The sequence below is a fragment of the Panthera pardus genome, unplaced genomic scaffold (genome assembly GCF_024362965.1).
Source record: "Panthera pardus isolate Hobbes unplaced genomic scaffold, ASM2436296v1 HiC_scaffold_24, whole genome shotgun sequence".
NCBI lineage: Eukaryota > Metazoa > Chordata > Mammalia > Carnivora > Felidae > Panthera > Panthera pardus.
The window spans coordinates 44,338,953-44,365,330 of record NW_026526810.1 but is presented as its reverse complement, the minus strand read 5'-3'; the positions used below and the strand labels follow the sequence as shown (position 1 = coordinate 44,365,330).

Sequence of the window (26,378 nt, the reverse complement as noted above, 5' to 3'; positions counted from 1 at the left end):
TCATGTGGAAATCAGAACCATCAGATGAAGACTGTAAGATGGATCAATAGCTGAAAATGGTCTCAAGTGAACAATCTGTGCCATTCTCCTTCTCTAGTCCTTGAAAAAAAAAAGTACTAAAGTCTTCTAAAGAGACTGTTACTCCACTAATTACTTGAGGCAGTTTTTGTTTCACGGGAATTAATTCACACGGCCCTTCTTTAAGCTCCAGCTGCATCTGATGTCACTGTGCCATGGCAGCGACAAATGAGAACCAAAGGAATTAAGCTGACTATAGTGAAAAGCGTGCACAGAAGCAGTTCCAGTGCTCTCGCTGAGACTGTTTGTTTATACGCTGACCATATTCTGAATAGACTCAATCTATGTGACTTCATAGTTACAAAATTGCTGCCCAAGAGAAGAAATTTTCAAGCTGGAATCATATATAGTGGTGCTCCATCTATCTCACCCACATATATTTTAAAATAATCTGGCCTCTACTTACTCAGATTTATTAAATTTCACCATAGTCTATGACAGTTACCTTAGAAAATCCTGAAAAACAACAATAGATGAGCAAGAAGAATATAGGAGATGTTTAACCTTATGAACATAATTATTTTAAGAATGTAGGTTTAATGTACAGAATGGTACATTCTGTACAACCAAGTCTTACAGATTTGTGAACTGATGCTGACTTAAATGTCCGCATCACTTATGTTTTCATCAACTCCAACGAGACATCCTAATCCTTACTCTAATCATTTAGGCTGCACACTACAGGTTTTGTCCAGATCCTTGTTAAACACACCATAATGGAGGCCCCAGTTCCCAAAGACAAATTAGACCTCAATGACTCTAACAGGCAGTGATGGAAGAGGAAATTTTGCATGGGCCACAGATTTTTCAAAGACTAAGGCACTGCTCCTGACACAGATTTAGAAAATCCTTGGACCCAACAATGTGCCACCTCTGCCCCAAGGGGACTGAATACCTCAAGAATGGGCCCTTAAGAATCCCTGGCCAGTGTCCCAGACATTTCAGGTAGAAACTCATTATAAGAAACATTTATAGTATTTGTAAACCAAGGGGGCTTAACTGAAATACATTAACCAAAATACTCCTTTTAAGAGCTTTTAAGAGCTCAATCTTATGTCTCAAAGATTATCTCCCACATTACTTCTCTTGATTGGAAAATGTGTTTTTTCTTGAATAACAACAACTGCTCTATTTCTTCTCCCTTTAGCCTAAGTCAACACTTTCATTTCTAAAGCCAACAGTTTCTGAGTAACCAGACCATCCTGCCATTAAACATGGATGCATACGCTTGACAAATTCTGAGTGCTTTTATTAGTCAGGGACAGCCTCTTTTACTAACAAGAAAAAGCGAGTATATCAATATATAGTTTACAATACAATTCATCCTACCTACCATATGGCTTCCAAAATACTGGTGGAGGAAAGAAATCATTGTCCTCTCAGTTGGAGCTAACCTACAGCTTAATGCACCTGGCCCATTGATTAATATCCTTGATCTATCTACATCTATAGTCTGGAGAATTTCCTTCTAGTGGGCAGTTGTGATTAATACTCAGAGATCTCAAATATTTAAGGATTTATTTCTGAGTGCTTTGATAGTCCTGTGTTTTTTTCAGTCCTTCTAAACTCTAATAAGTTAATCCTCTTAACACTGATATGATAATCACCAAGTTTTTATACCGATATTGTTATGTAGAAAAACAGCATGTTCTGTATAGTCAAATTCATGAACAACTACAAATGATTTCTTTTTAAAGGAACACACAAAGGCTTTTGGCTCTTCAGTTTAAATGTAAATTGTCAAAAAATTGGAATTTACCATAGGGGACTGGTTGAGCAACATTATGACCAATTGATGCAATATAACATTCTGAATCCATTAAAAAGATATTGTAAAAGAATATGTATTGGCAGAATACACCATTTAGACAAAAAAATCTTGCTGCAAAATAGTAAGTACAAAATAAACCATTTTGTTGGAGAAAATATACATAAAAAAATAGAAGGGCATACATCAAAATATTAAGAATATGTAAGGACAGAGATTACATGCAATCCTTTATTTTGTATTTCTGAATTTTCCAAGGCTCTGCACTGAATATTTATTATTTATATAGTTTTTTTAAAGGTTTTTTTAAAAGGAAAATAGTTCCTAAAGTAATTTTGCAAGTCATTTATTATACTATTTCACATCTATTATTAGTAAAGGTAACGGAACATCTTTCACCATAGAAGATTCCCAATTTAGTTTTAATATAAGAGAGGCAGTTTTTCCAGTTGCCTTTAAAAATAGCAAAAAGATTTACTGGGTCACTTCCATGTGCCTGGTTTTCTCACATATTCTATTAAAAGTGAAACACCAAGGATAGTCAGGGGGAAAAAAAAGTGGCCCACAATGTATCCACAGTAATATCATCTTATAATTTTAAAAAGACTCACCACCACCACTGAACAAATAGTTCAATTCAACTAACTTTTACTGAGCATTTACTAAGGAGGGGGGATTCTGATAAGAGGAAGTACGGTACACAAAGTCCAAAGTCAAGCCAAGATGGCACACAGGCTCAAGCAGCAAGGTCGTTTCTATGTCAAAGAGTAGAGTTCTATAGACTACCTGCATCAGAATCCTTTATGGCGTTGATTAGAAATGCAGATTTCTGGGGCTCCCAAACCTACTGACTCAGTCTCTGGAAGCAAGACTCGGGAATTAACAATTTAAAAGCACTCCAGATGATTGCTACATATGAAGTCCAAGAAACCCCAGTGTTGTGAAAGATCAAGCCAGGAGAACAGGGTTAGAAAAAGATCAAGAGTCTTAAATATCAGGATAAGGAAAGAGTTAATTCTATAGTAGATAAACAGAGCAGTGGAGGAGAGGCTGGGGACCAGCAAGATGTTTTTTGTTTTTATTTTTGTGTTTTAAACCTGGCCCTGCCTCTAGGGTAGAGTTAATGTTTTCTTTTTCTTTTTTTTCAATGTTTTTTATTTTATTTACTTATTCATTCATTCATTCATTCATTCATTCAGAGAGAGAATGCGCGCACAAGCCGGGGAGGGGCAGAGAGAGAGGGACAGAGGATCCGAGGATACGACATGAACCCTCAGGCCATGACCTGAGCCGAAGTCGGCCACTTAACTGACTGAGCCACCCAGGCACCCCAACCAGCCAGAGGTTTTAAGCTGGAGAGCAGGATGGTAAGATCTGTGTTTTAGGTCAATACTGGTCATTAAAGTCTGACTTGAAAAAGAGAACTGGAAGCACTGGAGAATTCAGGTAAGCAATCTATAATGATGCATTAAAACTGACCAAGGGAAGAATAAAATCATTCCTATCCTGGTGCCAAAAAGGGGGGGTGAAAGAAGGAAGCTCATGAAGAATTACTGATGAATAAATAAAATGACTCGAATGCTGAAACATTAAAGCCAAAAATTACAGATACACAGAGGAAGATCTGGAGAAAATTTTCCAATGGTATTTTGACATCATCTAATTCATTCATTCATTCAATCATGGAGGTGTTACTTAATATGTATTAAACCCAAGTCCAGATGGTAGGTCAAAAAACATCGGAACCACTGAATTACACCTTTAAATGAATGAATTGTAATGTATGTAAATGATATCTGAATAAAGTTGTTATTAAAACACAACAAGGGGCTCCTGGGTGGCTCATCTGGTTAAGCATCCAACTCTGGATTTCCACTCAGGTCATTATTCTTACGGTTCATGGACCTTGAGAGCTTGTTTGGAGGTTCTAGCAGGGGAGCACAGCTACTTGTATACCCATGACCAAAGAACGGTCCTCCTCTATCGGGGAAGGTCATCCTCTTCAACCGAGCACACAGCTTCAGGAGGGATGCACATGGAGTGGTGAGGGAGAAAGGGGACACCCGCCTAGCCAGCCAGATCAGCCAAATCAACACTGGCAATCAATGGGGTGACAGATGTCACAGCCAGATCACCCCCACATCCTCTTATGGTTCATGGGATCAAGCCCATGGGGCTCTGTGCTGACAGCATGGAGCCTGCTTGGGATTCTCTCTCTCCCTCTCTCTCTCTGCCCCTCCCTTGCTTATGCTCTCTCTCTCTCTCAAAAGTAAATAAACTTAAAAATATATATATTAAATAAATAAATAAAACAAAACAAAACAAAACAAATGTGATATTTCTCTTCCTTAAGGGGCTCAGAGAAGCACTGGGGAGATAAACATCTGCATTGCAGTGTTGTGTCAGGACAGATGTATAAGAACACAAAGGAACATCTTACACAAACTAGGATCTGAAAGACCTAATTCATGAATAAACAGTGGAGAAAGCCAGGCAAGGGGAATGCTGCAAAGCAGGAAGAGCTCTTGACTTCAAGTGAACACCTGAATGTCATGAGGGAAAATGAGATAGGAGGCAGGCCCAGTGTGAAGGCAGATCAGGAAAAGCCCAGTATATTACAGCCTCACTACTCAAGTGCAGTCCTCAATCCAGCAGCAGTGGCGTCAGCTGGGAGTTGTTAGAAATAGAGTCTTGGGGCCCCATCACAGACCTACATCATAATCTCCATTTTAACAAGATTACTAGGTGACTTCAGATGTACACCAAAGTTTGGAAAGCACTGCACTAACATACTTATTCTGAAGACAATATCCTATAGGGAATCATGAAAGAATTTCAAGTCAGAGAGTACCATGATGATATCTTCATTATACAAAAACTTTGGGGGCGCCTGGGTGGCTCAGTAGGTTAAGCATCCGACTTCAGCTCAGGTCATGAGCTCACAGTTTGTGAGTTCAAGCCCTGCGTCGGGCTCTGTGCTGACAACTCAGAGCCTGGAGCCTGCTTTGAATTCTGTGTCTCCTTCTCTCTCTACCCTTCCCCTGCTCATGCTCTGTCTCTCTCTGTCTCAAAAATAAATAAAACATCAAAAAATAAAATAAAATAAAAATCACTCTGGTAGCAGAAGAAAAACCAGATTATAGGAGTTAGAGCAAGAATTGCTTAGGATACTTTTACAAGATACAAGAAAAAATAATAAAGGGTCCAAACAAAGCATGGACAGCACCAGGAAATGGTAAGTGATTGGGGTGTGGGGTTAAAGGGGAATAAATCAAGACAATTTCTGAATTTTTGGTTTGAGTACATGGATAGATGTTGATGCCATTCACAAGACAAGAAATATAAATAGTAACAATTATAGTGGCTAACATTTGTCAAATAGGTACCAGGAATTATTCTAAGTGCTATGCATAAACTATGTCATTTAATCTTCTTAATAACCCTACGAAGTAGATATTACTATTACCCCATCCTACAGATGAGGAAGGAAGACACAAAGAAGTAGGGTAGAGTGGGATGAACAGGAAGGGAGGAGATGACGAGTTCAATTTTGAATATGCTAGGCTCTAAGTGCTTGTAAAGATGCCCATAGGCAATCATCACAGAGACCTAGGTTTGTAGGGAAAGCAAATAGGCTGGAAACAGATTTGCAAGTCGTCAACACAGGTTCATACCTAACTTTTCAGGAGCAGATCAGGCCACAGTGGGAGGGAGTTTAGGTTACAGACAGAGCCTGGGAGGACCAATATCTAGGGGGTAATAGGAGGTTGCTGAGGTTATGAAGAAGACAAAGCAGCCAGAAAAGAGAATAATAGCCACAACCAAAAAAGCAATAAAGCAGCCAACAGTTAAGTATGTTATTATGTATCAGTTACTATTCTAAACATTTTTTATATATTAAAAAATTTAGGGGGCACCTGGTGGCTCAGTCGGTTGAGCATCTGACTCTTGATTTTGGCTCAGAACATGATCTCATGGCCATGAGATCAAGCCCGGCATCAGGCTGTATGCTAAGCATGGAACCTGCCAAAGATTCTTTCTCTCAACACTCTCTGTCACTCTCTCAAAGAAAAAAGAAAAAATTTAGTCATCATTAAAACCATATGAGGTAGGTGTTATTATCCTTATAATAAAAATGAGGAAATTGAGGCGCATGGAGGCTAAGTAGCTCATCAAGGTCACACAAAAAGTGAACAGAGAATCCAGGATTCCAACCACAATTCAAACTCTAAGTATAGGTCCATACCTTGACTGCTATGATATAGTGCCTCTCTTTCAGGCACTGGAAGAGGTAGAGGCCAAGGAAGGACACAGTTGTATCAAAGTCCTCAGAATAGTGTCTGGTCCATAGTAAGACCTCAGTAAATATTAACCATGATTATTTGATAATTATACTGCCATGGAGTCATGCATTTATGCAAGCCACAGTTTTTAGAAGAAAACAAGTAACAACTAAAGAAGGTAAAAATCAAGGTTTTCATGGAGGAATAAAAGCGAAGAAATTTCCAACGACACTAAGGCTTCTGCTCAGTTTCCTATGGCTTCAATATCCACATTTCCAAACAATCAACTTTCAACCACACTTGTGGCTACCAGTCCTTAAGCAGTGCTGCTGTACACAGCAATGACCCACTGGCCTCACAAACCCCAAAACACCTTCTGACTGCTATAAAGATTCTGTTCTAGGATGCTATCTTTAATGCTGGGTGTATTTTGCTCCATTCTACTTGTGTTTTTGTTTTATTTTTTAGAGAGAGTGAGCGAGCGCAAGCAGGGGAGGGGGGAGGGGGGGGGAGAGAGAGAGAGAGAGAGAGAGAGAGAGAGAGAGAGAGAGAGAGAGAATATCGTAAGTAGGCTTCACTCTCGGGCTCAATCCCACGACTCTGGGATCATGACCTAGGCCACAATCAAGAGTTGGATGCTCAACTGACTGAGCCATCCAGGCACTTCCATTCTATTTGTTTTAAAGCAGGTGCTGAAGATCTCTCAGGTTCTTGAGTATCCACTGAAAACAAATAATTGTTCCAGACCACTCCAGACAAATAATTGTTCTAATCAGGAGGACATGTTGTCTATAATAAAATGGTAACATATTTTCAGGTAATTTTCAAGTTAATATTATATTGTTTGTACTCTTAGGACAAAAGCTTCATGGTTGTTTTAATTCTTTCTAATTCAATAATTCTGTCTGGCCCAGATTCCCCCAAGATCAAAGAGAAACAATGAATAAGGGCAACAATGAGGAAAATGGTCAGAAAAAGCAAATAGTTTAGATTTCCAAAAGGTTAAGTTTTTGAAATAAATTTATGTATTTCAATCTAAGAGGATTTCTCAAAACACAATAAAGGCACTGGATGGCAAAAAGCATCTCACATAAGTGGGACATCTGGTCATCCTAGCCCTGAAGCAATGTACATAGAAAGTGCTATTTTTAAAATGAAATAAATGTGAATACACTACCCTGCATAAATGTAAATGATAACACTTATCAGGGAGACGTGGAATATAAAATTGACTAAAACTGACTAATTCAAAGATTTATGTACAAAGATGCTCACCATAGTCCCTGTCTTATAATAGTGAAAAGGCCAAGCAGTAAATAAATTATGGTACATGCAGATGATGGAAAATTATGCAGTCACTAAAAACATTCTTAATGAATATTTAATCATAAAAAATTTTTCACAATACATATTACATTTAAAATATCATAAAAACTACATTATGAATACAGATGAGGGGTGCCTGGGTGGCTCGGTCGGTTAAGCATCTGACTTCGGCTCAGGTCATGATCTCGCGGTTTGTGGGTTCAAGCCCCAAGTCAGGCTCTGTGCTGACAGCTCAGATCCTGGAGCCTACTTCAGATTTTGTCTCTCCCTCTCTCTGCCCCTCACTTGCTCATGCTCTCTCTCTCTCTCTCTCTCTCTCTCAAGAATAAACATTAAAAAATACATACATACATACATACATACATACATACAGATGAAAGACTTAAGGAAGCAAATTACTAATTGACAATGATTATTTCTGGATGGAATTGGTTTATTTTTAACTTTCTTCCTTCATATGTTTTTGTATTTTCCAAATTGTTCATGATGTATCATTTCTATAAGCAAAAAAGAAACTACTGAAAAGTTATTTTTTAACAGTTTTTCCAATAAATCTCTGCTTCTGTTTTTAACTCTTTCCCACTTTTTCTTACCCTAGTTTAAGCCTTAAGGTCTAGGGCAGAGGTTCTCAAATGAGGGTAGTAGGAAGAGGGATTTGGCCCCCCCATGGGATATTTGGTAATGTCTGTAGATAATAAAGTTTGGTTGTCACAACTGGGGGTGGGGGATGTTACTGGCTCTAGCAGATAAAGGTTAGGGATTTGGCTAAACATATAATACACAGGACAAGCCTGCAGAAAGGAAGGATTATCTAGCCTTCTATGACAATAGGGCCGAGATTGAGAAATTTTGGTCTAAGATGAAAAAAATGAGTATAAACAGGAAGGGTGGGTGAAAATGCAATATTAGCTCTAGTGGCTAGTGGCTTTTCACTTCTATAAAAAGATACAGATATATACCTAAAGAGATAGATAATACCCATCTATTTATTCTGAATTGATAAATACTGAATCCACATTTTGACCCAAATTCCTTATTAAAATACACATCTCCTGATTTTATGAAACATCTCCAGGACTTCTGCTCCCAGCATGAGCATGACACTTGTCAAATAAGAAGTAAGATTTTTCTCAGCTTGAACACATAGAGACCAATTCTGAATAAAGTTTTTAAAATACTGTTCCAACAATGTTTTAAAGTAAGATGGTATCCTTAAAGAAATAGCTGGTCATCTTATTGTATATACTTCAGCAGGGCAAAATGAAAAACTAAGTTCTCACTAGTGCAGTCTAGACTAAAAACTAGTCTAACACAAAAGTATTTAATTGTTTAAAACACATAGACACCCCCATACACAGAAAATAACTTATGTAAACTCATGAGAAATTACTTTCTATTGTGATGTCAGGTTCAGAGAATGGTAACAAAGCAAAAGTACAAGGATTTGAGGAAATGAAGCACCCTCCACAATCTAATTAGTTACTGAATAACAATTTACTTCATAAGAATTTGTTTTATTCCCTTTTTGGGGAGTGTGTGTGTGTGTGTGTGTGTGTGTGTGTCTGTGTGTGTATTTGATTATAACAAAGCACAAGAGAGCACTAGAATGAATAGATAAAATAAAGGAGTAGGGGGATCAAGATGACAGAGGACATCTGTCGACGTAGACAGATAACACTTGTAGATGACAGAATGGAAGGCAAGAGAGCATAAAAAGAACATTGAAGATGCATACAGGATGATTTAGACAATCAAAGGGGAATAATAAATTTTACAATTTATTCATTGCTGAAAATGAGGGAAGAGATCATGTATTCAAGCAAAAAAATGAAGAAAATGAGGGGAAATAAAATGCTGAGTAAATAGGGCAGAAAGAGATCAGAAGGAAAGGTGACATAGGGTTCATAACCCCCTGATTAAGACTGAATGAAAAATACTTTTCAAATCTTCAATCTCTGATAGGATTTCAGTAACATTTGCTTATATGGATTCTCCATGGGTCTTTTTTCTTTTTTTTTTAATTCAAATGATTCTCTAGGGAAAGATATACAATGTCTTCTGTCCATGCAAAATCCTCCCATTCTTCTGCTTAAAGACCAGAAGGGTAGGGGCAGAATTCAATCGCTTTGTCATTTTTGGTGACTTATTCATAGCAGACATTGACTATTCTTTCTGATGGGCAACAGTTTTCAGCCACCAGATCTGAGCAGAGCTATTCATCATGAGATCTTATCCTCTGCCTGGCCTGAGATGAGCAGGACTTGACTATGCATAGTATTTTTCCTCCACTGCCTACACAGCAGAGTGGAACGAGAGGGCACATGACCCCTAGCAAGGGCAACCAGGATTCTTCTACCAGACTCTCTTCCTCCAGGCCCAGAGCTGGAAGATCATGTGGTCGGCAGGTGCCACTGACCATCTTTTTCATCATGAAAAGAGCTGTCATGTGGATGAAACCAATGGTAGACAGCATAATCTGACATGAAAGTCAGTGACAGAGAGCCCAAGAGACCACATTCTAGCTTTGAATCCATGCACCTGGGTGTTCAGGTCATAGAAGCAAATAAAATCCTTTTTGGCTTTGAGTCATGTTTCTGTTACTTCCAACTAAAACAGCTCTGGCTGGTAAACTGTTTAACACTGTCAAAGAGATGTTTGTTAAGTCAGTATCTCAGAACTATGATGTATGAATTATCCAGACCCTTTTTATTTATCTACTACATACTAGCTGCCATCATAACTTGAGGTAATAAGTTTCATAAATGTAAACATAATGTTTAAAGCAGAAATTCATTTTACAATGTTTATTTTTGAGAAAGAGAGAGACAGAATGAGAGCAGGGGAGAGGCAGAGAGAGAGGGAGACACAGAATCCAAAGCAGGCTCCAGGCTACGAGGTGTCAGCACAGAGCTCAACATGGGACCCAAACCCACAAACCGTGAGACCATGACCTGAGCCAAAGTCGGATGCTTAACTGACTGTTACCCAGGCACCCCCAAGTAGAAATTCATTTTAAATAACATATTTATTTATTTCAAGATCTAACAAGAATCCCTGAGATTTGATGTTATAAAACTTCTATTATTCTTGTTGTTAAATACTTCATCATTTTCCACCTTCACCTTTCTAAGTTAAGGAGTTCTGCCTTTCTAATCTACCTTCTTTATTGCCATAATCATTTTACTTCTCCCATTCTGAAACTCCTCTAGTTTCCGTGTGTTTTTACAAAGAAGTAGAAACCCCAAACATACACACAGGATTCCTGGCCAGGAAAATGCAAGTTTCTGTATGAGTGACTAAGGAGAGACAAAACTTGTCTTTTTAGTGCCCGGCCTCCCTCCAGTTCAGCACTGTGAACACAACAACATGTTCACAACACAGCAGCACATCAGGCCAAAGGAGGTAGACAGATGGTCCTCGTGAACACTTAGAAGTGGACAATGTACTTCTCCCTTGATTTCAACCAAGTTTGGAGTCTTTATTTTGAAGTCAAAACATAATCACACCATCCCCAAGTTCCACAACTGGCAAAAACCTCTATGGTACAAGGAGCTGTTTAATACTAATGGCTGCTGGTTTAGGAGACTTCCAGCTGAGGAGGGCTTAGAAAAGAAATGGAGAAGGTCCGAGGCATGAAGAAGCCAGGGATAAGTTTCTGCAGTTTAAAAATCTGTATCACCACAAACCCAGACTGGCATTACAACCAAAGTAGATGGAACAGGACAACTGTTAAAACGCAAAAGTGACCAACGGGCATTTTAGCACACTAAGGACCTAAGGACTCAAGGCATCAAAGGCAGACCCTATCAATAAAGGTAAAGGGGTAAGTGTGTGAAGGAAAAATTAAATAAATCACCTAAAATCCTTTTCGATCCACTCCCACCTCCCACTGTGAATGAAACTCCACAGAAGTGACACCTCGGTTCAGGCCTCTAGAGTAAGTATCTCTCTATTGGTTGGGCTAACGTGAAACCATAACATACATTTTGAAAACAAACAACTCTTCCTGCTGCCCCACTGGGCAAGCACAACTCCAGTAAATAGGAGTTCATTTAAAAAATTATCCTTTTAGCCACAAAGAATTAACTGGGGAAGAAAAGAAGCTTAACACAAGGAACTTTTATATCTTGTTTGTGGTAGTGGTTACATGACAGAACATATCTGTCAAACTCACTAAACTGTACATTTAAAATGGGTGAATTTTATTACATATAAATTATACCTCACTAAAGTTGTTGGAAAGAGAGACAGAAAGGCAGGTGCTGGAAGGAAAGGAGAGGACAAACTCCCCAGGGAGACAAATGGACAAAGTCTGGGATGACTCTGTGGGAAGGAGACCTGTCAGTCAGGTGGAATGGGAGGAGTGGGGTTGCCCACATGATACTTTACCGAGGGCCAGGCCTTATTACATAGAAACTCCTGGCTAGGAGTTTCAACTTTTCACAAGACCTTATACTTCATTAGGAATTGCCTAAGTAGAGACGAATACATCAAACTCTATCCTCCAGTGGGCTATGTGCCCCTACATTCTCCCTATGGAGGCAAAATCCATTATAAAGTAAAAAACTAAGAAGCTATATTACCTTTGGAGACAAGATGTAAGGAAAGAGGGTTTGCCTGTCCTCTCCCACACTTTCTTATAGTGCACCTCCACCGTGCCCCAACCCTTTGGAGGTAATGGTTAAATCCCAGGAACCCCATTCATAGACCTTCCTCCAGTATTCCCCTACTTTGAACTGCTAAAAGCACCAGATAGATTTGAAATGTTCATCTGGCAGTAGCAACTCTCATTAAAATGAGAATTCCTTTGTACTCTTTTAGCCACTGGGCAATACACCAAACTTTCACACTTCAAGAGACAGTAACAAATTTCAAGAGGAAATCATGAGCTTTCTGCTGTGCTCAAGCAGTCTGAAGAAGTATTTCTTAGTAGCTTACAGGTTACACGGAGTCTGCAAAACTCCATGACATAATGGGAATTAATTTCCAGTTTCCAAATCTAGAGCTACTGGTGTTAACCTATGCTGTTCCCTCTCCTTCCCTTCCTGTACCTAATCCATCACAGACACCTGCCTCTCAGCTTTGTCCTTTTCTCATATAACTTCTGCCTGTGCCTCAGTCTACCAGAGCTTCATCACTTCCTATTTTGTTTCCTACAACGGTTTTTTTTGGTGGGGTTTTTTTTTTTTTTTTTTTTTTTTTTTTTTTGGTTTCCCTGGCTCCCAGCTCTCCACGCTATTACTCATCCTGTTCAACATGCCTGGAAATGTGCTTACTTGTTTAACCACTTCTTTGTACCCTGCTCCATTCCTACAAGTGAACTAATCATCTCAAACTATCATTTAGAGTCTGTTTCCCTGCCATTAGAGACATCGGGAGGAAATATAGATGGAAGGGGCAGGACAGGATACTTGAGGAAATCGAATGTATTTGCTAAATCCTATATCAAGCACATGATGAGACATGAGGTTTCTGTCCTGCTTTAAGATGCTGAAAGTACTCTGAGAAATTTAATTTCAACACCCAAATATTAGAATTTCCAGGATTGATGGTAGGGGGAAAATGGCATAGAATATAAAACAGGAACTATCCCAGAAAAAAATCTAGGCCATGTGGCTTCAGTAGGTATGAAGAAATATAGTGGGAAAGGAAGATTACAGATATACAATCTATTGGCCTAAATTGTAGTTTCATCTAGGAAAGTTTATGTTGCTTCTCTAGTAGGGGCTTTAGTTTTTGTACTGTTACAAAACTCAGCATCCTGATACACAATGGGACTCCTAATTAAACAACTTCAGGTAATCTTGGGCATTCTAGGGCATTTATGGTGTTATCCATGATGTTTGGGAAGCTCATGTGAGGAGGACTACCATGACATTTTACTGCTGCTGGTGATCTATCCAGGCCTAATTAATAAACTCTGCTCCACAAATGCTGAATCCTTCGAAGTTACTGAAAGCATCTATGGGTGACATTATGATTCAAATATCCACTGGCAAGTCAAGACTAGTAAATATTTTCAAAATCAGAAAGCAATGAGATATCATAGCCACCTTTAATTCTTTTGGGAACAAGCCAGGTGGATCTAAACACAAACTGACCCACAACTGTGATTATACTAAATATCTCTGAATTATACACTTTTATTTTTTTGAGAGAGAGTACACACACACAAACACACAAGAGGGGCAGAGGGAGAAGGAGAGAGAGAATTTTAATCAGGCTCCACAGAGGGTGATGCAGGGCTCCATCCTGTGACCCTGCAATTATGACCTGAGCAGAAATCAAGAGTCGGATGCTCAACCGACTGAGCCACCCAGGCGGCCCCTGAATTGCAGACTTTATTTTTTTTTAATGTTTATTTATTTATTTTGAGAGAGAGAACGTGAAAGCTTTTTGTTTTTTGGGGTTTTTTTTTAATGTTTACTTATTTAAGAAATGTACACTTTAGGGGCACCTGGGTGGCTCAGTCAGTTAAGCATCCGACTTCAGCTCAGGTCATGATCTCACCATTTGTGAGTTCGAACCACGTGCTGACAGCTCAGAACCTGGCACCTGCTTTGGATTCTGTTTCTGCCTCTCTCTTGGCCCCTCCCCTGCTCGCTTACTCTCTCAAAAAATAAATAAACATTAAAAAAAAATTAAAAAAAAGAATCATACACTTTAAATTGGGAGTTGCATGGTATGTAAATTATATCTCAATAAAGCCTTTATTTTAAAAACCAACAAACAGGGGCGCCTGGGTGGCTCAGTCAGTTAAGCATCTGACTCTTGATTTTGGCTCAGGTCATGATCTCATGGGTTGTGGGCTGAAGCCCTGAGTCGGGCTCTGTGCTGCCAGCGAAGCCTGCTTGGGATTCTCTCTCCTTCTCTCTCTCTGCCCCTGCCCCTGTGCTTCCTCTCTCTCTCTCTCTCTCTCTCTCTCAGAATAAACTTAAAAATAAAATAAAATAAAATAAAAACATTTTAACCAAAATGTTGGTTTCCAGAAATGTTATATCCTGGGAATCTAGCTATTGTCCTTAAAATGTTTATGCTGCTGGAAAAATTTACAAAATGGAAGCCCTGATAACTTACTATGAGAAAACCATTATCATTTTAGCTACAAAGAATAAACTGAATGATCTCTTGCCTTTCACTGTTATGGGAGCTGATATGTATCACATATCAAAATCTGCCTTTAAACTCTGAATGACATTTTTTAAAAAGGCACTTTTCAGATTTAACCACTACGTTGAATACCATAATTATGGCACGTCACTAATACATCTTTCCTTATAATCTACTCCAGAACTTCCTTCCCTATAATCCTCTGTGAGGGAAAAATCCTTGTGTTTATCCATTGATTTAACCTCTAATGATTTCCCTCTTCCTCTAATAATCACTACCCAAGCTTCTATCTCTAGAATCATCCAACCTTCCCCACGTCCCAACCCATTCCCTAATTTCTACTAATAAATACCACACCAGCTGTCTCCCTGCTATGGAGGTAACAACAGGTTATTTATGCTCCTGGATATTCAAAGTAGGTCAAGAATATAGGAAACAGACTGTGAGCCCTGTGCGGGAAAGGGCTGTGTCTTGTTCATTGTTAGAACCTCTCAATATTAAATAAAGTACCTGGCACCCAAGAGGTGCTCAATAAATATTCTGGCCCACCATTAAGCTAAGGCCCATTCACAAAAAGAATTAACCAACAAATAGCCAAGTGAGGAGATTATACTTAGGCATAAATGTATTTAGAAGGCAATTTAAGCTCAACTCACTTTTGATGTCTAAACCAGTCTGTCTTTACAATGCCTAAAAGCCAAATTTTAACAGTGTGTGATGAAGCTATGACCAAAACTCAAATCCTTGCAATTTAAAAATCACAGTATTTTAAAAAAATTTTTTTCTTCAAAATTATCTTGGGAGAAAAAAAGCTGATTTAACACCAAGAGCAATTTATTATCCAGTCTCTAGTTAAGCAGCCCACAATTAGGCAGCTCACTGATGGACTCCTCACCACAGTGAAGAGTAGAGGGCTATACAAAGGAACTAAGGAATGTTTACAGACCTGTATCTCTTCATGGCACTTCTCAGTACCTACCCTCATATGTTCATTATGAGGAATAAACGAGTTAATATTTGTAAAGCACTTAGAGCAGTACCTGGCACATAGTTAGCACTGGATCAATGTTTATTAATAAAGTAACCGAATCAGTTCCTAATTGCATTCATTCATACATTAGAGGCCTACAATGCCTAAGAAAATTACCAGGTTTAGAGAGAAGTTCCTACTGTGAAGTCTTTAAATGTATGACTGGAAAAAAAGGGGACCTAGAGAGTGTTTCAAGCAAACTCCTCATTTCATGGTTGAAGAAATTAATCATATACCTCATATTTGTTGAGAAATTCACAGGCTGCAAAAGCTTTCCCATCTATTACTAGGTCTGATCTCACAACAGCCTTGTAAGAGATGTCGGGCAGGTATAATTAACTCCATTTACAGATATGAGACAACCAAACAAAAGAAGTTAAGTGACTTGCCCAAGGTCACACGGTAAGTGAAAAGGCCTGGGCCAGAATCCAGGTCTCTTGATGGTGGGTCCAGACTTCTATAACATGCTGCAACTTTGGTCCTGGGTTTACTTTGGGTCACATTTGGAAGCAATGATTCTAAGATCCTAAATGGAGATTCTGCCACAAACGTGAAGTTGAAAAGTTAAGGCAATTCTGTTAACTGGAATTAAGGGTAATTAACAGTTAGCAAAACACCTACGTACACTGGAGTTATAGTATAAAATGCCATGACTACATACATTCACAAAGCACCACACCGCCTAAGACAAATTTTCATAAGTGTTCAAAGGGGCAGTTTTCCAAAATATGCCATTCATAGATTACCAGACCCGGAGAATACTGATGTCAGTGTAAGAAAGAAAAGGCTGCCACTTTCCTTAAGGCTCGCCCCAGAGGATGGTGAAGCCATGGAGCATAACAAGGCTCTAAGGGATTCACGTAGGTAGCAAACTCCCAGGGACAAATGAGAGCCGAGCATCCGAGCCCATGAATCATCTCGCATTTATCCGGCTGCATCTTCAAGGGCTCACCACCCCCAGGGAAGCAATGTGAAACCCGGCTTCAGGGGTGAAAAATCGACTGGCGACCGTGTTTGCAGGACTCCAAATAATCTCACAGAAAGGCTGGCTGGCGGTAGAAGTGGCACCGCATACCAACACAAGACGTTATTTTAAGCGCCTGTCCCCAAGGGAGGGACCATCTGATCCACCCGATCAAGCATCTCCCGCAACCAGGCGTTTTCCGAAACCAAACCGGCGGGCAGGGCAATCCTGGCGGCGGCCCCCCCTTTCCAATCAGAAACACGCTGAGCACCCAGCCCAGGAAGCGTGGCAGGGGCCAGAGAGACCCCCAAGGCAGGCCTGCGCCCCGAGCGCCCGAAAGAGGAAGGTGCCTCTGCGGCAAGCGGGCCGGGCCGGGGGTTTTGAAATGATCGGGAAGGGGTGGTGCAGCCGCGCCGGCCCCCGCGCCCCCGCCCCTCCCTAGCCCCACAGCGGGCGGTGCCGGGCCGCGCGGCCCCCTCCCCGCGGCGCCTCACCTTTGTGTAGAGCTCGGACGCTGCCATGGCGGGGCCCCGCGGCGCCGACGCCCCCCGCCTGAGCGGAGGCCGCACCTCGCCTGGGCGGCCGCCCGCGCCAACTAGGAAGCGCCCAGGCAGCCGCCGGCTGCGCGCGGGGCAGGGCCGGGCGGGGCGGGCAGCGGCGGGCGGGGCGGGGCGGGGCGGGGCGCCTCAGGCGCGGGCGGCCCGCGGAGACCTCGCCATCACTCCCGGGCTCGCCGCGAGCAGGCGCGAGCGCTCCGCGTGCCCGGGGTCCTCGGGGTCGCAGCCGCAGCCCCCTGGGCGGCCGGTGATGCTGCCGCTGCCGCCGCCGCCGCCGCCGCCCTGTGCATTGTGGGAGCGGGAGGAGGCTGCGCTCCGGCGCTGCCACAGCGGCTGCTCAGGGCTCTCTCCGGCTCACGCTGCCTCCCCTCGGCTGCCGGCTCCGAGCATCCTTGCCCTGCTAGCCAGCGCCGCCGAGGCCCGGAAGCCCGCCCCGGCCACTCTTTCGCGGCACACCTGCCCCGGGGGCGCGTGGCCCCCCGGACGTCCCTTCTCCCCTACAGCGAGCCCTGGGCGGTGCAGAATGGCCCAGCCACCGAGAGGGGCGGCGATAGCTGGTGTCACTGCGTGTGTCCAGGTAAACGACTAGGAGTCTCCAGATGCTTTTCCTATCCTTCCAGGCAATTTTAGAGAAACGATTTGGGAGGAGGCTTCTTCGAAGTCCACAGAACAACCTAGAACTCACAGAAGATCCTCTTAGGAGCAGCGAACTGGGAGCTGGACAGTGAGGACCAGTAATCCGGGATAGATGATCACCAAAATCACCCTAACACTTGGGCATCAGCCCGGGCATCGTTTCTTGAAACAAGATGCCCCCAGGGGGGCAGCCCAGGTGCCTATCTCTGCTAAGTCTATGTGTTTGCCAAGGTGCCACTGCCTTTCCGACCCAGTCCTGTTGCCCCTGGTGATTATCCGTTCCATGGTGCCACCAGAAGCTATCCGGATGCCACCTGAAGATTGCAGGGGCTTTTGTACAAAGTCCATACTGCAAATTAACTCTGTATCAAAAGGTCAAAGGAGTCTCAGGAGTGCCATTCAATCTGCTCACTGTTATTCTTGCACATCAAGCACAAGAATGTGGTCTTTCCCCACCCCCAACCCCCTGTGCCCATACTGTCTTCACCTTCTACCTGCTCTACTCCCCCACTTTCATTCCTGGCTGACTAATCTCCATATTTTTTTAATCCCAGCCTCTTATTATTCTCATCTTATTTCTTTGAATTCTGAAATGCCTGTCCTGGCAATCTGAGATGGGTTCTATCAAGACCATGTCTCAAGGCTGGCCGGGGTGTGTATCCTGCATGTGTATGTGAAGAAAGACCATTGATATGTGGGGGGAGGGCTTAGGGCCAGTCCTCACTCCCTGGAATTCAAGCTTGTCTTTCCCTTACTCACTGTTTACAATCCCCTCAGAGATGCCATAGGTAATGGCTACAGGATCCAAAGACCCACAGAATTCTCTGTGCCTTCCAATTCTAAAATCACATCTCTTTCATGTTTTGGGGTCCCACCCTTTGTTTGTCCAGACACAAAAAGGGAAAATGTGTAGCTATGACCAGTACAACAGGAAGGGCACTGGATTGAGATTTAGGAGGCTTGAATTCTACCCCTTATAAATTCTTCATGCCTTGTGTAAGGTGGTAACCACTCTCTGTTTCCTCATCCTCGGATAATACTTACCTCTCAGGACTGTTGAGAAATGTTGATGAAGGAGTTTACAGCATACACCCCAGGGTATGCTGCTTTGGCATACCAACTATTTTGAGTTCGGAGCGCGTGAAAAACAGCAAATACAAGAAAAACATTCTTTTTCTCAAAAGAAGGACATGAAATTCCTATATGAAAGATGTCCTCCCTATACCAGAAGGAAAGCAACATTCTTATCATCAAGGAGAAGCTGAGACCAAGAGAATTCTGCACCAACAAACCTTTGTTAAAGTAATTCTTACCTACCATTCGCCTCCCCACAGAGTTTAGTCACTTTTCCACAATTGCTTCTCTTTGTTCAACCTACTGTAAAAGCAAATAGGTTTTGCCATTTCTTTGGGTCAATGCTCCTGTGTCACAGAAAACAACATAAATATATATGTCACTTCTCCTCTTAATCGGTCTTTGTCAGTTTAATTTTTATACACAGCTGGGACCCCAAAAGGTTTGAGGAAAACTTTTTCTTCCCCTATATTGAGAAAAAGCTTTAAAAAGGGTCTCATAGATGAGTCTTTTTTTTTTTTTTTGACAGAGAGACAAAAAACTAGAATTATTGTCTTCTAATTCCTAAACACATGCATTCAACCACCCAAATTTTGGGGGCCACAGTAAGAGGAAGGTAGTGGAGATGAGGAAGAGGAGAAGGATTCTCTACCCTTGACTTGACTTTACCTCATTCAGAAAAAGAGTAGGCTTAAAAGCCAAAAGAAGCAACAAGGAAACCCAGATGGCTGACCTCCCTTACTTTAATCACATATATTCACAGTTCCAAGCACTTTGTCATTAGTGAAGTATGGAAACTAGCAATAGTTACAACTTTCCAGGATTTAGGATTCCTCCCTCCCAAAGAGTTGCCAGATGTTATTGTATATTTGAAGTTAATGAAGTTCTCAATTATCACTTTATAATTGGGAACATTTTCATGTAGTTTGTCTCAAATAAAAACAATGCCCAAGTTAATGTGAAAAATCCCTCTCTTCCAAAACATTTGTATTACTTTTTGCAACAAATATTGAGAGCTATTATGTGCCAGACACTGTTTTACATGTTCACTTGTGAGTGAACAACACAGATAAAATCTCTGACCTCAAGGAGCTTATATTCTAATCAGGGAGACAATGATAAAGGTAGAAGGGAAAGACGACAAGTATTCATTTGCTGAGATTGCAGTAATAAAGCACCACAAACAGCATGGCTTAAACTGTAATGTGCTGTATGATCTGGAGGCTAGAAGTCTTCGATCTAAGTGTTGGCAGAGTTGATTCCTTCCAGAAGCTGGGAGAGAGACTGTTCCAGGCTTCTCTCCTATATCCTAGTGGTTTGCTTACAGTCTTTGACATTCATTGGATTCTGCTGCTCACCCCAATCTCAGTCTTCATCTTTACATGGCATTCTCCCCGTGTGCATGTGTGTCTGTGTCTAAATTTCACATTTTTATAAGGCCACAGTCATGTTGGATTAGGGCCCAGCCTAATGACCTCATCTTAACATGATTATTTACAAGGACCCTATTTCCAATAAGGTCTCATTCACAAGGACTAGGAGTAGAAAGGACTTAAGCATCTTTTAGAGGTGGGGAGGGGACACACAATTCAACCCATAGCTGTGTACAATGGAGAAAAACTAAACAGAAAACAGAATGTGGGAGGCTAGCAATTTAGTAGGGTGGTAATTGCTTTATTCAAATTGAAAAAAATAATTTGATGGAGGGCCTATTATGTGCCAGCACTTAAAATAATAAAGACAGAAATTAATGAAATATGGCATTTGACCTGGGGGAGCTCACTATAATGAGTAGCTGGGGAAGGGGCAGTCCATGCTGCATGATCATAGAAAGTAGTAATTCTAGGGGTGCCTGGGTGGTTCAACGGTTAAGCATCTGATTCCTAGTTTTGGTTCAGGTCATGATCTCATAGTTCATGAGTTTGAGCTCCACATAGGGCTCTACACTGGTGGTGCAAAGCCTCCTTGGGATTCTGTCTCTTTCTGCCACTCCCTTGTTCAAGCACTCTCTCTCTCTCTCAAACTAAATAAATACATTTTTTAAAAAAGTAGTAATTTTGATTCTGTAAGATTAGCCTATTCTAGAAGCAGAGGCAAAACACTGTGTTACTGGTTAATTAGTTGGCATTTATATATCCTAATATTTAGTGTTTCAGAGGACTAAACCCTAAGGCACGGGTGACATTTGAATGGGTGGGAAAGAACCCCAAATAGTTCACTGGAAGATCCAAATAATGATATGTATGAGAGGTCTTTTATTATCAAAGGATATATAAAAGAATAGTATAAGGAAACTAGGCTATGAAGCAAAGCCAAAATTAAGAATAGAGTAAGACCTAGAAGACTTTTGAAAGATGGAAGGCAGGCATCAGGAACTACTAGCTCCCCACCCCTTCGCTTCTCCAACCCCAGCCAGTTTTTCTAGCTCCCTCCCACCTGAATTTAGGCCTAGGCACACTTTAAGACTCCCAAGGCAAGGAGGATTAAAAGTATAGTACTTAACTCAAAAGGTGCAATTATTTTTAGTCTCAGTACCTATTATTCTAATTCTAGATTCTAATCTTATGTGTCCTAAAATATCTGTGTGATCTCTGGCCCTTTGTTCCCAGTCTTCTCCCTGCGCCCTGACCACCAGCTATTTGACCAGCCTCTGCATCTCTATGCCTGGTTCTTTGGTACCAGATTCCCCCATCAGCTGATGTTCTGGATCTTGAAATGCTTTCTACTCGTATCCATAGCATTCACCTGCTTTATACTGCCCTGATCTTCGTGAATTACTTGATTTTAAGTACACCTACTTTCCATGTGGTAGTGATGGAAGATCCTCAGTAGTCAAAATGACTTAGATTAAAATGACCTTGATTCTAGTCCTAGTTCTAATGTGGGACTAAGCCACCTAGCCCATGTGAGCGTTCTTTTGTTTTTTTCTTTAAACACACTTCTTAAAAGTTTATTTATTTTTGAAGGGGGTTGGAGAGACAGAGAGAGAGAGAGAACACTAGGCAGGGGAGGGACAGAAACAAGGAGAGAGAGAATCCCAAGCAGGCTCTGAGAGGTTAGCCCAGAGCCCGATGCAGGGCTCCAACTCACAAAACACGAGGTCATGACCTGAGTCAAAGTCAGATGCTTAACCAACTGAGCCACTCAGGTGCCCCTAAATAAACTTTTAGTTTATGTTTTATATTTATAGAAAAAATTGCAAAAATAATACAAAGTTGTCACACACCTGGGCAATGAATTGAATGTTTATACCTCTGCCACCCTCCCATCCTTACCCCTGCCTAATTCATATATTGAAATCCTACCCCCCAAAGTGATGGTAGTAGGAGGTGTGGGCTTTGGAAGGTGATTAGGTAATAAGGGTGGAGCCTTCATGAATGGCATTAGTGCCCTTATAAAAGAGACCCCAGAAAGATCGCTCACCCCTTCTACCATGTGAAGATACTGTGAAAAGACACCCATCCTTGAGGAAGCCAACCTTCACCAGACACCAAGGTGTCAGCACCTTGATCTTGGGCTTCCCAGCCTCCAGAATTGTGAGAAATTTCTGTTGTTAAGCCATCCAGTCTATGGTATTTTGTTATAGTAGCTTGAATAGATTAAGACACCCTGCAACCATTTTACCTTATTATTATCTTAGTATAGTATATTTGTTACAATCAATGAATTAATACTGACATATTATCATTAATTAAAGTCCACACTTTATTCAAATTTCCTTAGTTTTTACCTCATTTCCTTTTCTGTTCCAGGATCCTAGATTACATTTAATCATCTCATGTGGATCTTCTTGGATGACAGTTCTTCCCTTGTTTTTGATGACAGTTTTGGGTAGTAAGGTCAAGTATGTTGTAGAACATTCCTCAGTTGGGATTTGTCTTGCTTAGACTGGGCTTTTTTTCGTGTGTGTGTGAGGGAGAGTGCCATTTCATCACATCAAATCAAGGGCCATACTATCAACATGATATTACTATTGATATTGACCTAGACCATCTGGCTCAGGTAGTGTTTGCCAAGTGTTTCCATTGTAAAGTTACTATTTTCCCTGTTACAGGCTGAATTGTATCTCCTCAAAATCCTTATTTTCAGTTCGAACCCTCAGTAACTCACAATGTGACTGTATCTTGAGAGTGTCTTTAAAGTGGCAATTAATTTAAAATGAGGTCATTTGGGCCTTCATCCAATGATTGATGTCTTTAGAAGAGGAAATTAGTGCACAAACATGTGCAGAGACGACCATGTGAAGACACAGGGAGAGACACAACTGCAAGCCAAGGAGAAAGGCCCCAGAAGAAACCACACTTGCTAATACCTTGATCTTGGACTTCCAGCCTCCGGAACTGTGAAAAAATAAATGTTGTTTAGGCCATCCAGACTGTGGTACTTTGTTATGACAGCCCTAGCAAACTAACACACAGACCCCTTTCTGTACTCTTGAATGAAATCCCTCTATAGAGGCCATGCTTCAAGAGTGGGGAGTTATGCCCCCACCTCCTTGAGGACAGAGTACTTACATAAATTTGGAATTCTTTTCCATGGGTAATTTGTATCATCTTACTCATTTATTCAATCATTTATTTATATCAGTATGGATTCATGGATATTTATACTCTGGGTTATAATCTCATACTACTTAATTTTGTTGCTCAAATCGTTCAAGCTTTGGCCACTGGGAGTTTTGCATTGGTTCCTGTGTCCATCCCTTTGACACACACCTGCATTATTGTGTGTGGGGTTTTTTTGTTTGTTTTTTGCTTTGTGTTTTAAAGTACTTCCTTACTTTCTAGCACTACAAGATACTATAGATTCATCTTATATATTTCCTCTCCAGTCCTAGAATCAGCCATTTCTCTGAGGAACTCTGGTTCCTTTCACTGGGGAATGGTATTAGAAACAAAGATCTGGGACTCATTGTTACTGGGGTATTGTTGCTTCTTGGATCTGTCAGTCACAGAGCAAGAACATAGTGTATACTGACGTGTATGTAGAGATATCTATACTCATTTCCATATGTAGCAGCCTATATTTATATTAAGCTGTCCATGAATTCATACTGATATCTCTAATTTCAGACCATTACTACGTAGATCATTCTGGCCTCCTCCCCTGGCTTATCTGTAAACTCCAATAGTGAGGAACCTGAGCCTGTCTTCTTTTAATCAGCAACTTAGATGTATATTGAAGGGTTCAAATGAAATAAATGAGAAAGTGTACTGGAAAGTGGACTGTGCTGCATAAGAGATCATTATCAAATTTTCAGTCTTCTCTTCCCCCACCTACTCAGTCCCTGCCCTGGACTGCCCAGGCCTATGCTGTTGTAGGATTCAGTGGAAATCTAACAAAGAACCGAGTGACTTCTGAAAGAGCATTCTGGAAGAGGAACAAAATGAAATGAGGGATCAGCCAGAAGGGATGAATAGCTCAAAGATTAGGACTGTAAAAATATACTTATTTGGCTATACCACCTGTCTGTATAGTTTAAGCCTTTTTCTTCTTTCTTCTCTTAATGTTTCTTATTTATTTCTGAGAGAACGTGAGTGGGGGACCAGGGGCGGGTCTGAGAATCTGAAGTGACGGAGGGTCAGAGAGGATCCAAAGTGGGGCTCTGCGCTGACAGTTAATGAGCCCAACGCAGGGCTTGAAGTCATGAACCATGAGATCATGACCTGAGCCAAAGTCAGACTAAGGCTCTTTGAGTGAGGCATGTCAAATTGAAATGAGTAAGGGAATAACTGAATTCCCTGAAGTTCTCATACACTAAGGAAGACAATACTGCAGTGGTGTGTTGAAAAGGCATCACAGGTATAACAGCATCTGTCCTATTCGTTTGCCTGTCATCTTTTCTGTGTTTTGGGGAAATTTCTACATTAGTCTTGCCTCCTGATAGAAAAACCAGGACGCAAATCCCCCACGTCTCTTGCAGCTCAGATGTAGTTGTATGACCTAGTCCACAAAGATCAGATCCATCTGCACGGTCTAGGATATGGGAGGGAGCAGATATCAGAAAACAGACTCTTCCCAGAACTTCCATTTGCAAAGGAAGGTAGCAGCAGAAGTGGTCCAGTTCTGGGGACAACAGTGGTTACATCCAAGTTGGACTCTCGGCTTTAAGTGTTTGGTTGTGGCGGCGGAAGCAGCAGCAGCACTTTGCCTATCAGGCCGTTGCTGTAACATGCATGTTTCTTGGCGTTATTGCAAGACTGTTTCTCTAGCCTTTCCAACAATTTTGTAACTGATGTATTTTCTGATAAATCCTTTTCGGCTTAAAGGAGACAATGCTTTGTGATTGAGAACCTTGACCGGTATAGACTGGAATAGCAGCAGTTAATGGGAATGGCTAAAATTCAAGGGTATGCTTTCTTTCAGAAAATACTGGGCACTTACGAAGCCTGGGCTAAGTAAGTACTGGAGCAAACTGATAAGATATTTTCCTGCAAGGGAGAATAACTGAATGGAGGCAACTAGAATGCACTGTGATTAAGTGTTAAAACAGTGTTATGTGGAGATGGTTATTGTGTCTCAGAGGATGGAACAATTATCATGATGTGGGGGAGGTGAACATTCAGTTCTTACAAAAGTATGCTTGAATTAAGTTCTGAAATACAACTAGGAATGTATCAACAGATAATACCAACTAAGACAAGCCACAGACTGCGGAAAGATATTTATGATGTATATACTATGCGCAAAGTTTAAGATAAAGAACTTCCATTTCTTCTAGGGAACCTGACCTAAGACACAGGCGAAAAGCAATAGTTGCCATATATGGAATCTAGAAAATAATGGATTCAGTTCAGGAGAGCAGCTAAGTCCCAAGATGAGAGCTGTATATAAGAATTAGAAAGCAATGAGTTCAGATTGAAGCAAAGAAGTTTCCTGGAACAAAAGGAAGACTTAGAGAATACTTAATATAATGAAAGACAGTAAAATAACTGTGGTTATGATAGAGGCCAAAAGTACAAGGGGAAAAAATAATTAAACACCAAAAACCAAAATACTATGTAAGAAAATGTGATCACAGTATAAACTGTGATCTACAGTGAACTGTATCAACTGATAAAGCTGAGGTAACTGTGAATAATAGTTATAAAATAGAATGCAAATGTTACCAACTTCGATAATGTAACTGTAAGAATAGAGACAAAAGTTGAGGGTGCGGGGAGAGTCAAAAGTAAAGACAGGAAATTAATATTGTCATTTTACCTACCAGAGAGGCAAGAATTACTGCTGACAGCCAATAAGAAATAAAGGTGAAAAAATAATATTAGACACTGTAAAGGAAGTCTATAAAAAGAATCCAGAGTAGTAATATTATAATCCTTGAAGGAGGTTGGGAGGGAGGGAAGTGATGTAAACTAAATCCTCATCAGTCTTGAAAACCATTAATTTATGTCTAAAATTAAGCAATCAAGAAACAGTGATATGAACGTACTTTTGAGAGGTATGGAGCCAACTACCAGGAAAAAACACAAAACTGAATGTTTCAGTTAGTTTTCCCTCTGGGAAGCTAAACTTGCCTGTAGAGGTCTATATTGTGATTCTTAGCTTTTCA

General features: G+C 41.0%; 1 protein-coding gene across 5 annotated transcripts in view; it reads right to left on the bottom strand.

The window, feature by feature from the left end:
* Positions 1-17,603, bottom strand: part of MYO5A (myosin VA) — a 199,863-nt gene extending 182,260 nt beyond the window's left edge. For 2 of the 5 annotated variants that reach the window (XM_053889055.1, XM_053889056.1), the window contains exon 1: positions 17,054-17,600. In XM_053889055.1, coding sequence (XP_053745030.1) covers positions 17,054-17,080 — 27 coding nt within the window. In that variant the 5' untranslated portion in view covers positions 17,081-17,600. Of the gene's footprint in view, positions 1-17,053 lie in introns of all 5 variants that reach the window. The other 3 variants (XM_053889054.1, XM_053889053.1, XM_053889057.1) reach the window with 3 other exon arrangements.
* Positions 17,604-26,378: the final 8,775 nt, after the last annotated feature.